We start from the raw sequence: 13481 nt of genomic DNA, 5'->3' as shown, positions 1-13481 counted from the left end.
ATAGATGAATGCTGCTTGTGCTCCTCGTCGTAATTCACGCTTTACCTGCACATGAGAGATGAGAGGCAAAGAATGCAAGCCCTCCTCAGCACGAATGATGAGGGGGGAATCAGTTTTGGCATGTAAAGTGAGAGTGTTAGCCTCAAAATCAATGAGAGGGTTGAGTTCATGAAACCATTTAATGCCCAAAATTTATTACTTCCTGCGAGAGGAGACACAAAAAATTTCCTATGAAAAGAAGCTTGTTGAACTGAAAACATCACATCAAGGCACTCCTCGTGATAAGAGAGTCCATACCAGGAGCGAAGCCAAAAATTTCGAGAGGAGATTTTTGGCTAACCTCTAGGCGGGCTCTCTCAACGAGAGGGGGACTAATCATATCATGCATACTGGCTGGATCAAACAATATGATAAAATGTTGCCCCTTTACATGACCATAACACTTCATGAGAGACTCATCAATGTGTGTGTCAGAGTCATGAGAAGATGCAGGTTGATTGTGATATTGCTTGTGGTTGCTATGGGTGCCTTTGGTTCCTTAGGTGGGACTGTCTTAGGACAGGCCTTCTTAATGTGACCTTTGACGTGACATTGAAAACATCTACCTTCTTTAGCATAAATCACTTGTTCTTCAGCCGTGATGTATTCTCCTATAATTCCTTGTGAAGCTTTTTCATCAGGGGTTAGCTTAGGTTTTGTAGGTGCTTTAGCTTTACCCTTAGATTCATTGTTAGAGTTCTTTTCTGAGAAATTAGAGGTAGAAGGGCTAGGAGAATTACCATTCTTACCATTCTTTCCGTTCTTACCATTCTGTGTGTTCTGAGAATTCTGCGGGGTTGCTTGAGAAGTCTTGTTTTCCTTAGGCTTTACTTTGTTGTGCTTCATCTCGTGTGTGAGAGCAATCGCTACCGCTTTGTTGAGGTCGATTGGATCAAGTACCTCGACATCATACTTGATAGACTCGTCCAATCCGTAAAGAAATGCCTCCTTGCGCTCCGCATCCGATTTGCGTAATTGAGTGCCTAGTTGCAAAACACGATTAGAGAAAGACATAACCGGCATACCGTTTTGCTTGAGAGCGCGCTAATCGTCCGTCAATCGTGCAAGGTACTGAGGTGGCATAAACCGCGCCTTGAGCTTGTCTTGGAAATCATCCCAATTGAAGGAAAGGGGCGTGAATCCGTCGGCTTCTTCTAGGTGTGCGGCTAGTTGTGCCTCTTGCCATGCATGGTACCAGTTAATGGCATCACCGGCAAGATACATAGCTGCCGTAAAAACTTTGCTATTGCTTGTTTTCTTAGTTGTCGCAAAATAAGCATTAAATTGATGCAACCAAGAATGAATAACCGTAGCATCCATCTTACCGTCATACTTATTGAAAGTTAACTTTTCGGTGACTGGGTTATTGGAATCCGCATCGTGGCTTGCACCACTTGAGGAACTCCCTCGATCTTTGGGTGGTTCGATTTTCGAGGCTAGCGCTTGTCGAAGGAATTCTTGAGTGCGTAGCTCTCTTTGAGCTTTACGCTCGGTCTCCAAAGCCACTCTTTGAGCTGTACGATCGGCCTCCAAGGCCGCGCTTCTTGCCCCCTCGTCCGCCTTTCTTTGTTGTTTCCGTTCTTTGCGTGCGTCGCGCTCACGTTCTAAAGCAAGGCGATTGTCTTCTTGTTGTGCGGCAAGTTTTGCGTTTCTTTCGTCGCGCTCACGGTCCTGAGCAAGGCGATTTGCTTCTTGTCTATCCATCATGGCAATCATCTGCTTGACCATTGCCTCCATAGGGTTTGGTGCACTTGGTGGCGTAGATGGCGAAGGGGGAGGGTTGAAGAAATCATCTCCTGGTGGGGAAAAGTCTTCGTCGCCTCTCTCATGCTCATCACCTGTATGCGAAGTATCCATTCCGCTTCGGGTGATGACCATGCACTATGATCTTGGGTTCTTAAGTTCGCGAGGAACTTGGGTTCTTGAGGGTCTTGAGGTTCTTGAGGATCTTGGGTTCGTGAGGTTCTTAAGGTTTTCTTTCGCTTGCAAATCGCGTTGGAGAAGGATCTTCTCTTCACCTGAGTTCTACTCCTTTCTGCGGGTGCACCCTTTGGCGACCTTGCGCTCACGCCAAGGTTGCTTTTTCCCACCTCACGTCGATTGGCTGGCCACCACTAAGTGCACGGTCCGCTCTCAATGAGTGAAAAGAGACACAAGGGGAGGCTGGACAAGCCCTTCTTTCTTGGGATTCCTGTCACTCTTCAACAAAACACGTTTAGGAATCTACACGTTCAAGCGAACTTGGGTTCGTGCGACCGCAACAAGCAAAAAAATTCTTGTGGTTCTTCCCTTGAGTAGTACAGAACACTTCCAAAGCTCTGATACCAATGTAAGGTGCAATGGAAATTGGAATGAATGTTGTATTTTCTCAAGATTAGTGATCTATATTTGCTCAAGGTTCCTTTTAGTTCTTAGGGAAGGAGAGAGCCTTCCATCTTTATGGAGAGTGCTATGATCACGAACAAAGTGAGTGGTTATTGTGCGTGCAAGTGTATGAGACTGAGAGAAAGAGAGAAGAGAGATACGACACCCGAGAGTTGTAAAACCCTCCTCCGAAGGCCCCACTCTCGTCGGCGAGAGTGGTCTACTTTTGATTGCACAAAGGTGTACAATGATGATGCATGGGCTGATGCAAACGGGGACTATGCCGATGACGACGACGATGACTTTAAGGCTGAATTCGATGCTCTTCTATCTGCTGTCCACAAAGGGGTAATGGCTGAGAATCTGGACCACTTTGGGGGGCTGAAAGTGACTGGTTTGCTGCTGTTTTTATGGCTGAAAATCCCTGATTTGTCGAGGCTCATACGGTGATAAAAACGCTCAGGTTCTAGCTTCATCAGGTTGCGTTTTTAGGGCTGATGTCGACGGCTGAAAACTCTGACTTGTTGCAGGTCTTAGGCTGCGTTTTTATGGCTGAAAAACGCTGCCTCTTGCAAGTGTTGCTGGCGTTAGCAAAACGCTGCGGTTGGGTGTAAGGTGCAGCGGAATGAATGTTGTATTTTCTCAAGATTAGTGATCTTTATTGCTCAAGGTTCCTTTTAGTTCTTAGGGAAAGAGAGAGCTTTCCGTCTTATGGAGAGTGCTATGATCACGAACAAAGTGAGTGGATATTGTGCGTGCAAGTGAATGAGACTGAGAGAAGGAGAGAGAGGAGATACGACACCCGAGAGGTTGTAAAACCCTTCTCCGAAGGCCCCACTCTCGTCGGCGAGAGTGGTCTACTTTGATTGCACAAATGTGTACAATGCGAATGCAATGGACTGATGCAATGGGACTATGCCGATGACGACGACGGTGATGACGACGACCACTCGATGGCTGAAAATTGGGATCTTCTATCTACTGATTTTCATGGACTGTTTCGGGGCTGAAATGATTGGTTTTCTTTTGCTGCTTATGGCTGAAAATGACTGTTCTTGTCGGGGGTCATGCTGAGAATGAAAACGTTGAGGCTGCTGCCCTGTAGGCTGCGTTTTGAGGTGGACAACCTTGGGTGAAAAATGCTGATGACTTGCTGGCAAAAATGCTGGGATGGGTAGCAAGGTCTAGCGTTAGTACTTGATGAGAAAAACGCTGAAGTGACTTGCTATGATGGGGTTGATTTGCGGGTGGTAAAAACGCCAGTCAAGGTTGGTTGTTGGCGATGTTGGATCTAGGGACTGTGGGAGAAAACACCAGGCATGGGAGGTGGATGGCGAGGGATCTTGATGCTGAAGGGGGTAGTGCTGAGAAGTTGCCTGTTGAGCGGGAAGCTCCTGCTGCCTCTTCTGCCAGAAAGTGCTAACTTGGGTTTGCTTATACATTAACTTAGCAAAATTGCTGTACCTACTTTTGTTGGAAAGTCACTTAAAAATAATAAGTGAAAAATACAAAAAATAGGGAAAATATGCTAAATGCACTGGAAAATTCCCTTGATGGAATCTGATGGATTCTGAAGGGAATACGGATGATCATGCTGTGTGCAACCGGAGGATATGCATCTATGCTAAGTGACTGGGCATGCACGGTCTACGAATAGACTCACAAAAGTGCCAGATCACTGCTAATCTAAACTTGACTTGATTGACGAGAACCCTGCTATGGTGTAGCTTGTCCACGGACACATAGGGTTGGGATGTGTCACGTGACATCCTCTCCTTTTCAAAGTGAGGTACTGGTATCGAACTATATGGCGTCGAGGGAGATCGCCAACAACATCTAGAATCCTGGAAGGGACTCTTCGCCGGCCCACTCTGATGTGTGGGTCGTGTGGTACTTGAACTTCATAAAGGTCTGCAACGCTTGCTTCTTTGGGCCGCGCCGAAAGCGACACAAAGTCTTCTGTGGCTCCTTCGATGCTTCAACTTCGTTGAGAGTCGTGCTTCCTTCATCTTCAAGAATCTCCATGGCTGAAAATTCCTGAAACCATCTCCAACACAAAACCATGAACATACCCATTCCATGTAAAGTGAAGGAAAAAAATATTGTCTTTGCTAAAGACTGTGTATGCAATGTCGATGAACATAGAGACGGAGTGACAACCCGTTCATCAAACACATGCAAACAATGCGATGGAATCTTTTCTGTTTGATCAAAATCAATCAATTGTGGCAAATCACAATGGAAATGCCCATGCTTGGTGCTCATACTATCATGTGCTCTTTCGGAAACTTTGTCATGCCAAGGAAGACACATGGAATGCGACTTCCTTACATACAAACTTTTCACGAAAAATCCGCATACATTCGTGCTCATCCATGAGAGAAACGTGCTCAACATGCAATATGTCATGCCTAAGAAAAGGGATTACATAACGATGCTGACTAAAATACAGGAAACCTTCACGAATGAAACACTCGAACAATGCGTGCGTATCAATCATGCGAACACATAATACTTCCGGTGAGGGTTCCTTGGACCAAGGCTCTAGAGCCAAGATCGGTTCTTCGGGATCTATCGAATCGTCTTGTGGGGGATCTGTGGACCTCGACTCGAAAGCCAAGATCGATTCTTGGTGATTGATCGATTCTACAACGAGGTTAGCTTCGCTAGAAAAAGCATCCACTAACACACCATCCTTGTGAACAATCTCATCAACTTCAGGCAATTCATCATGGTTGTCTTTTTCATCCAAATCATCATGCAAATCATTATCATTCAAATCATCATGCTTCTCATAATCATGCAAGTCTTGGGTATCATGCTGTGGAGAAAAGAGATTGAGAGAATCTCCTTATCCCGAATCCTTGCAACCTTGTCCTGCATATTAGCAATGAGAGATGGAGAAGGAGAAGTATCCACTTCATGAAAGATAGTAGGAGAATCACTTTTGGCATTGAGAGTTATAGTGCTAGCCTCCCAATCAACGAGAGGGTTTATTTCACGAAACCATTTCATGCCTAAAATCATATCACATCGTGAGAGAGGAGAAACAACAAATCTTCTAGTGAAGGCAGTCTGTTGAATTGCAAACAACACATCAAGGCACTCCTTCGTGATGAGAGCGTCCATGCCAGGACGAAAGCCAGAGACCTCGATAGGAGATCTCGGACTTACTTCGAGGCGTGCTCTCTTAACAAGAGAGGGACTGATCACATCATGCATACTACGTGGGTCAAACAATATGACAAAACGGTGCCCCGACGTATGACCATAACATTTAATGAGAGAATCATCAATGGAAGGGTCCTGAGAAACTGTGGGCACAATCGTGTTATCATTCATTGGATTGATAGATGTAGTGGGTGCTGTGGGTTCTTTAGATTCATTCGATTCAAGCTTAGGACATGTTCTCCTTATGAGACCCTTAATGTGACAATGAAAACAACGACCTTCCTTAGAATAAGTGCTTTGTTCTTCCGAAGTGATGTAACCTCCTACAATTCCTTGTGCTACCTTTTCATCTGGAGTAAGCTTAGGTTTAGCAGTTGTGTTAGCCTTACCCTTAGATTCATTGGAAGAATTCTCTGTTGAGATACTGTTGGAAGATTGGTTAGAAGAGTTATCATTCTTACCATTCTTACCGTTCTGAGGGTTCTGAGAAGTCTGCGAGGTACTTGTGGAAGTCTTGTTCTCCTTAGGCTTTCCTTTGTTGTGCTTCATCTTGTGGGTGAGAGCAATGGCTACCGCTTTGTTGAGATCGATTGGATCGAGTACCTCGACATCATACTTGATATACTCGTCCAATCCGTAAAGAAATGCCTCCTTGTGCATCGCATCCGATTTGCGTAATTGAGTGCCAAGCTGCAAAACACGAATAGAGAAAGACATAACCGACATACCCTTTTGCTTGAGAGCTCGCCAATCATCCTTCAATCGTGCAAGGTATTGAGGTGGCATAAACCACGCCTTGAGCTTGTCGTGGAAATCAGCTCAACTAAAAGAGAGGGGCGTGAAATCGTCGGCTGGCTCTAGGTGCGCGGCTAGTTGTGCCTCTTGCCATGCCTGGTACCAATTTATGGCATCACCGGCAAGGTACATAGCTGCCGTCAAAACTTTGCTATTGCCTGTTTTCTTAGTTGTCGCAAAATAAGCATTAAATTGATGCAACCAAGAATGAATAACAGTAGCATCCATCTTACTGTCATACTTATTGAAAGTCAACTTCTCTGTGACTGGATTGTGTGAATCCGCATCGTGGCTTGCGCCACTTGACGAACTCCCACGATCTTTGGGTGGTTCGGTCTTCGAGGCTAGGATTTGGGCAATAAATTCTTGATTACGAAGCTCTCTTTGAGCTTCACGCTCAGCCTTCTTTTCTGCTTTTTGTTCATTTCGTTTAGCGCGCTCGTGTTCGAGAGCAAGTCGATTTTATTCTTGTTGTGCGGCAAATCTTGCGTTTCTTTCGTCGTGCTCGCGGTCCTTTGCTACTTGATCTGCGGCCATTCTTGTAATTCTGTCGTCGCGCTCACGGTCCTGAGCAAGGCAATTTTCTTCTTGTTTTGCGGCAAGAGCAATACGCTCGTGTTCTAAAGCAAGGCGCTTGTCTTCATGTCTGTCCATCAATGCCATCATCTGCTTCATCATTGCCTCCATAGGGTCTGGCGTAGATGGCGAAGTTGGAGAGTTGAAGAAATCATCTCCGGGTGGGGACGAGTCTTCGTCGCCTCTCTCATGCTCATCACCTGTATGCGAAGTATCCATTCCGCTTCGGGTGACGACCATGCACTATGATCTTGGGGTCTTAAGCTCGCGAGGAACTTGGGTCTTGAGGGTCTTGGTTCTTGGGTTCTTGAGGATCTTGAGGTTCTTGAGGTTTTCTTTCGCTTGCAAATCGCGTTGGAGAAGGATCTTCTCTTCACCCGAGTTCTACCCTTTTCTGTGGGCGCACCCCTTGGCGGCCTTGCGCTCACACCAAGGTTGCTTTTTCCCACCTCACGTCGATTGGCCGGCCGCTAAGTGCACGGTCCGCTCTCAATGAGTGAAAAGAGACACAAGGGGAGCCTGGACAAGCCCTTCTTTCTTGGGATTCCTGTCACTCTTCAACAAAACACGATTAGGAATCGCCACGCCCAAGTAACTTGGGTTCGTGCGATCACAACAATAAAAAAAAATTCTTGTGGTTCTTGTGGTTCTTTCCTTGAGTAATGAAGAACACTTCCAAAGCTCTGATACCAATGTAAGGTGCAACGGAATGAATGTTGTATTTTCTCAAGATTAGTGATCTTTATTGCTCAAGGTTCCTTTTAGTTCTTAGGGAAAGAGAGAGCTTTCCGTCTTATGGAGAGTGCTATGATCACGAACAAAGTGAGTGGATATTGTGCGTGCAAGTGAATGAGACTGAGAGAAGGAGAGAGAAGAGATACGACACCCGAGAGGTTGTAAAACCCTCCTCTGAAGGCCCCACTCTCGTCGGCGAGAGTGGTCTACTTTGATTGCACAAATGTGTACAATGCGAATGCAATGGACTGATGCAATGGGACTATGCCAATGACGACGACGGTGATGACGACGACGACTCGATGGCTGAAAATTGGGATCTTCTATCTACTGATTTTCATGGACTGTTTCGGGGCTGAAATGATTGGTTTTCTTCTGCTGCTTATGGCTGAAAATGACTGTTCTTGTTGGGGGTCATGCTGAGAATGAAAACGCTGAGGCTGCTGCTCTATAGGCTGCGTTTTTAGGTGGACAACCTTGGCTGAAAAATGCTGATGACTTGTTGGCAAAAACGCTGGGATGGGCAGCAAGGTTTAGCGTTAGTACTTGATGAGAAAAACGCTGAAGTGACTTGCTATGATGGGGCTGATTTGCGGGTGGTAAAAACGCCAGTCAAGGTTGGTTGTTGGCGATGCTGGATCTAGGGACTGTGGGAGAAAATGCCAGGCATGGGAGGTGGATGGCGAGGGATCTTGGTGCTGAAGGGGGTACTGCTGAGAAGTTGCCTCTCGAGTGGGAAGCTCCTGCTGCCTCTTCTGCTAGAAAGTGCTAACTTGGGTTTGCTTATGTATTAACTTAGCAAAATTGCCCTACCTACTTTTGTTGGAAAGTCACTTAAAAATAATAAGTGAAAATAACCAAAAATAAGAAAATAGGCTAAATGCACTGGAAAATTCCCTTGATGGAATCTGATGGATTCTGAAGGGAATACGGATGATCATGCTGTGTGCAACCGGAGGATATGCATCTATGCTAAGTGACTGGGCATGCACGGTCTACGAATAGACTCACAAAAGTGCCAGATCACTGCTAATCTAAACTTGACTTGACTGACGGGAACCCTGCTATGGTGTAGCTTGTCCACGGACACATAGGGTTGGGATGTGTCACGTGACATTGGGCTGCCTGTGGTAGGGAAAAACGCCAAGAATGGGGGCTTGTTGGCGATGGCTGGTTGGGGGAGAAACGCCAAGGGAGAGAGAAGGTGTTGCGATCCCAAAACGCGAAGGGGCTGAAGGGGGTGGCCTCACCAAGGCAAGCTTGAAGAGGTTCTTGTTGAGAGAGGGAGTGAGTACCTGTTGCTTCGAAAGCCTGCTGTGCTCCTTGCTCATCTGCCCAATTGTGCTAACTTGGGTTTGCTTATATATTAACTTACCCAATTTGCCCTACTTAGTTCCCAACAAAAGTCACTTAATAAATAAGTGAAAAATGTCAAAAATAGGGAAAAATAGGATAAAGTCACTTGAAAAATCCCCAAACTGACTCTGATGGAAATGCTTATGCTTATGCAGTGTGCAACCAGAGGATATGCATCTACACTGAGTGACTGGACATGCACGGTCTACGAATAGACTCACAAAAGTGCCAGATCACTTCTAATCTAAACCGACTAGACTTGACGGAAACCCTGTTATGGTGTAGCTTGTCCACGGACACATAGGGTTGGATGTGTCACGTGACACAGTGTTTTGGAGAGAGCTGGACCCTCGGGAGTTGTATCTTTGTGAATTAATAATAAAGGAATATCGAAAGGGGCGCCAATCTTTGGGGCCAATGCGTCTTGGCTTTGGAACTCTGCCGTGCCGAAGTGCTAAAGTATTGCCAAATGTGTCGTTTGCAGTTATCTCTGTGTTTCTGTCTAATCACTTGTCGGATGCGATTACGGTGGTATTTTTACCCACTTTAGGAGGGGGTTTTTCTGCTGGCGTGTTCTAGTTTTTAATAGTTTTTACAATCTGGCCATTGGCCTTGTAATTGCCTACGGGTGTCCTTGTAACAATTTTTTACTTTCCCTTGGGGTCGGCACCATTTTGGGCGCTCCAAGGGGGGTCAAGTAATAGAATTACAGCTATGCTTCTTTGAGAGAGATGAAAAGGAAATGTTATATTAATGTCTCCTAAAGGCCATAATGACCTATGATACCAAAGAGGTACATCATGGTGAACTTGATACACGGTTTGGATAAAAAGAAAGAAACTAACTAAGCAGAAACACTACTAGAGCGTGAGAGGTACATATACAAAAAGTGGGTGTGTATCTTAGAGAACGGATACAAAATGGTGGATATGTGTATCATAATTTGGAGATGGCTTGCATTGGTCGGTGCATGATCGTGCCGATGTCCTCCATGGTGAGAGTCTGCACAGGGCATCTCCCATGTCTCGCCAAGATAGATCTGATCCTCTGTTATAGCCTCTGTCGATGGGGGCATCCCCTCATCCTGGGTCTTCTGGATCTCCCCAGCTCTGTTGCCTGAAATGCATCGAAATCTACCAGTCTCAATCTCCAATTGGTGTGATGATGTTCAAATCTGTCCATTAGCACATCGTAAGTTGTGGGACAAGTGTATGTCCATGTAGGCAGGCCTAGATAAGAACCCAGTCTCTATGAGCTGGAGAAAATGCTCCCTGTAGGTTGTCATCTTCGTGCCTAGCTCCCATGTCCTCTGGGTATAGATCCTGTCGTAGAAGTCTAGAGAGGGACAGAGAGAGAGAGAGAGAGGGATGCGCTAGAGCTTTCCAATCTGCTACGGGTGTTCCCCTTGACTCCTTCCCTCTTTTGTGTAGAGCGATGGTGCCCTCTCCTCGATGTGGGCTACCTGTTGCTGTGTTCTGACATGTGCTCATTTGCGCTAGATTTGACAGCCACCCCCCCCCCCCCCCCCCCCAAAAAAAAAAAAAAAAAAAAACCCATGCGAACACTTGTGACGCCTGCGCCAGTTCTTGTTGCCTTCTTCTTTTGCTTTCTTACGCAGGTTTGGTTCTTTCGTTTCCCTTGTTTGTGTCTGTTTCGGGTGCCTGCTTACGCATGGGGGGTGTGGGTTCTATTTGTCTGTGTGTAGGGGTGCGTGTGATTGTGGGCTTGCTTGTTTTGTGTGTTCTTGCCTGCTGTTTTCTGCTCTTTTCTTAGTTTGGTGGGTGTTCTTATGGTTAGGTGCAGGGTGGTGGTATGGCGGTGGAGGGCTGGACGGTGGGTTTTTAGCCTCATCACTGGCTGGTCTGTGGTGGCCCAACAAACATAATGATAAACTTAAGTTTGAGCGAGTAATTGTGGAGGGTTACGCTGAACATAGTGTAGGGAAAAGGTTTGAATTTAAAGAGTTCTTTTCATTTTGTTCAATGGGGCTATTAGGAATTTGAACTGTTGTTTATGTTTTTTAGGATAGGTACACTATTATTAAGTCTTTGTGGTATATAACTAAGGATTGCAATACAACTTCTTTGCCTCAGCAGATTGTTGTGCAGGTTTGGATTTGCTGGTTGTGAGCATTGTTGTGTTCCACGTGTTGATGGCTCCATATACAAAGGTGGAGGAAAGCTTCAACATTCAGGTGCTACAACGTTTCTTGCTTATACACAAAACCATGGAATATGACAATGTGGCATTTACAGAAGGACATTCCTCTTAGGGCATGGAAACCCTTTTTTCCACTATTAACAAAACAATTTGAGATCCTTCTGAAAAAAAAATGATGCCCTAGAATTGATGAATGACTACAAGAAACCCTTCAATGCTTCATAAGGAAGAAAAAATGAAAAGTGCCAGCAAGTTGGTTTGTGAGAGATGTGTTCATGTTTGATCTAGCCAAAGTTTTATGCAAGTGTAATGAGATGACCAAGATCTGAGGGGTGAGCATAAGAGGGGGTGGGGAGCAGGGGAGGGTAGGCGAGTATTTGATCCGGGTTTTGGTATTTGGCACGGGTGTCCCATGTTCTCAAGTGTCATGTATGTCAGACTGCGGTGCTCATGAATCTACTTGTAGAACTTCACCATTTTCGCTGAGTGATGAATGGGTTGAATCTGTCACAAACGGGAGCGCATAACAATATAAAATACATTCGGATAAATAGGATTTATCACTTATTACTGAAGCCAGAGGATATAGAGAGAAATAAATAGAGAGAGAGATAGAGAGTGAGAAGATCGACACAGTACTGGGGACCACAAGATGGGCTGGTCCCCCCCCGTAATAGTATCTTTATTACCGAGGAGAAGTCTATACAAGCACTTGAACCGAACGTATTACCACGTTCGTTCTAGAATAAGACTTGATCGTTCCCGGAAGCCTCAGCTTCCGATTCCTAGGGCAAAACCCTATTCCAAGGAACTTCCGTTCCTTATTCCAATTCCTCGAGAATCAAGGTTCTCGCCTCTGGATCTCACCTTCCAGACTCAGGGCATGGCATCCCTGCAACTCTTTTCCAACTCTCTTTCCAGAGTCCTCTTCCCGCAGAACAACTCTGCTTTCCCGGACACGAAGTCCTTACTTGGGAATCCCAACTTCCGGATCACAACTTGAGAGACTACCTTTCTCTGATCCGTGGATCTACTTCCCAAACTCGGGTACGAAACCCTTGGGCTGATCTGGCTCTAGTTCCTCAAAGCGCTTTTCTCCTGCAGAGGCTCATACCTTCCTCTGCTCCTACTCCCTCACTAAGAGGAAGTACACCTGCAAACAAATACTCAAGAGTTCATAACATGAAAATCGTTACCTTCAAAGTCTCGACGCTCGAAACGCAACTCCGTTCTCGAAAAGCAATTCCCCGGAAGAGATCTCTCCATAGAAAATCCTCTCTTCCAATCCTACACACAAACGAGGTGTGTTCTCAGGTTCCTTCTCATAAATCAGCCCCGTCTACGACGTTTATGGGTTGAAAACAGAGAAAAACAGCAGCTTGTCGCGATGGAAACACGCTCCGTAGGCACTTCTTCGCGAGGGAACTCGCGCACTGGGTCTTGGCGACATCGGGTACACTTGGGGCAGCCATGGGCATCACCTGCAACGTCTTCTTTACGGCTGAAATTTGCAGCAGCATCTCCTCCTTGCAAAGATTGGTCCTCCCCTCTGAGTGAGGGCATGTGATGCTTTTATAGCTCCTAGCCACTAGCACGAATAGCTGCTCGCGTAGAGATCGCGGCCGTTTTTTTTTTATAATAATTTTTTTTTCATTTTTTTTTTCTGTTCTGCCAGAAAAAGAGAGAGAGAAAACACTGGCTGATCTGTTGCCTTATTTATCAGATGGCTGCCCACTTATTAAGTGGGCGGCCGACGTATTTTAAAAAAATAGTTTGAACCTGCCCAAAAACTCAATAAAACCTATAAGTTAAAAACAATGCTTTCACAGCACTTCCCAGGCGTCCCTGGATGCAATCACATGCACAGTTGCAATGCAGACATAGACTTCCTCGGGGGAAAGCATCTGCTTTCCCGAAAAGCAATCCCGCTTTCTCAAAAAGCATCTGTTTTTCCTCAAAGTTTCCTTTGAACCCATCTTCATTCAAGTGCTTGCTTTTTTCCTTGTGCACAATTCTAACACAGTTCGGAATTTCCTCCCGACTATGGATATTCCCTTTCCGATGCACCCGTCACCCACCTTGTGACGCATCAGGAATACCCATCACCTAGTCCTTTCCTACCGAACTTATGGTACAATCTCCTTCACGATGCTCTATGTCACCCATCCTATGACGCATCAGAGATGTCCGTTCCCGGATGGTCGGATACTTCTTCCCGATGCTCCCTATCACCCATCCGATGTGACGCATTAGAAGTATCCGTTCCTGGTGGCCTTACAGATATT

General features: G+C 45.7%; 1 protein-coding gene across 10 annotated transcripts in view; it reads left to right on the top strand.

The window, feature by feature from the left end:
- ALG12 (homolog of asparagine-linked glycosylation 12) overlaps positions 1 to 13481 on the top strand; it is a 75541-nt gene that overhangs the window by 7888 nt on the left and 54172 nt on the right. For 3 of the 10 annotated variants that reach the window (XM_086511117.1, XM_086511113.1, XM_086511124.1), the window contains exons 2-3: positions 10834 to 10984; positions 11145 to 11230. The exons of 2 other annotated variants lie outside the window; for them this stretch is intronic. In XM_086511117.1, the coding sequence (XP_086367243.1) occupies positions 10834 to 10984; positions 11145 to 11230 (237 nt within the window). Of the gene's footprint in view, positions 1 to 10833; positions 10985 to 11132; positions 11231 to 13481 lie in introns of those variants that run through there. 5 more of the 10 variants (XM_086511118.1, XM_086511114.1, XM_086511115.1 and 2 more) reach the window with 3 other exon arrangements.

This window comes from Adiantum capillus-veneris, chromosome 4, assembly GCF_014529385.1.
Source record: "Adiantum capillus-veneris isolate H3 chromosome 4, ASM1452938v2, whole genome shotgun sequence".
NCBI lineage: Eukaryota > Viridiplantae > Streptophyta > Polypodiopsida > Polypodiales > Pteridaceae > Adiantum > Adiantum capillus-veneris.
Note: the sequence above shows the minus strand (reverse complement) of the source record. Positions and strands in the feature narration are given on the sequence as shown.